Here is a 485-nt window from a genome sequence, read left to right on the forward strand (position 1 = left end):
ACATGAGATAGAACACCCGCACAAAGTGCAATGGAGCGGCCTCACAACGGGTCACGTCCGGTGGACCGTTCTGCCAGAGGACGAAGCTCTGAGCCATGAGGGAGGCGTCGACTGCAGAAAAGCGTGTCGACGAGCAGTCGGCTGGATGCAACGGCAGAGACTGTCGGACTCAAATGGAGAGGAGAACCGATCGTGGACGGAGAGCGGCAGACTACGGATAATCAGGGGCACGAGTGTCCTCAGTCCGCGGCAGTTCCGATGCTCTGACATGTGGCAGTGTTTCGAGACCATGCTTTCGTTTCTTCGTGTGACTTGTGCCGGACATGTACGTGATGCCAATCACATCAGGTGGTGGTGACTGGAGCCAACCGGAGCTTGTGGAACTGAGAAATCTCTAACAGCGATTTGAACTCTCATGACTAGGAGGTAAGAGCGTGCCGACAAGGCGTTGTATGTGTAAGAGCTTGGGTATCCAGCAAAAGATG

At 54.8% G+C, this 485-nt stretch overlaps 1 protein-coding gene across 1 annotated transcript; it reads left to right on the forward strand.

The window, feature by feature from the left end:
- Positions 1-9: 9 nt before the first annotated feature.
- On the forward strand, positions 10-435 carry CSUI_007571 (uncharacterized protein). Its single transcript, XM_068067716.1, has one exon. It carries the CDS (start codon positions 146-148, stop codon positions 356-358), a length of 213 nt encoding a protein of 70 aa, XP_067920308.1. The 5' UTR covers positions 10-145; the 3' UTR covers positions 359-435.
- Positions 436-485: the final 50 nt, after the last annotated feature.

Source organism: Cystoisospora suis (genome assembly GCF_002600585.1).
Source record: "Cystoisospora suis strain Wien I chromosome Unknown contig_4030, whole genome shotgun sequence".
NCBI classification, from domain to species: domain Eukaryota; phylum Apicomplexa; class Conoidasida; order Eucoccidiorida; family Sarcocystidae; genus Cystoisospora; species Cystoisospora suis.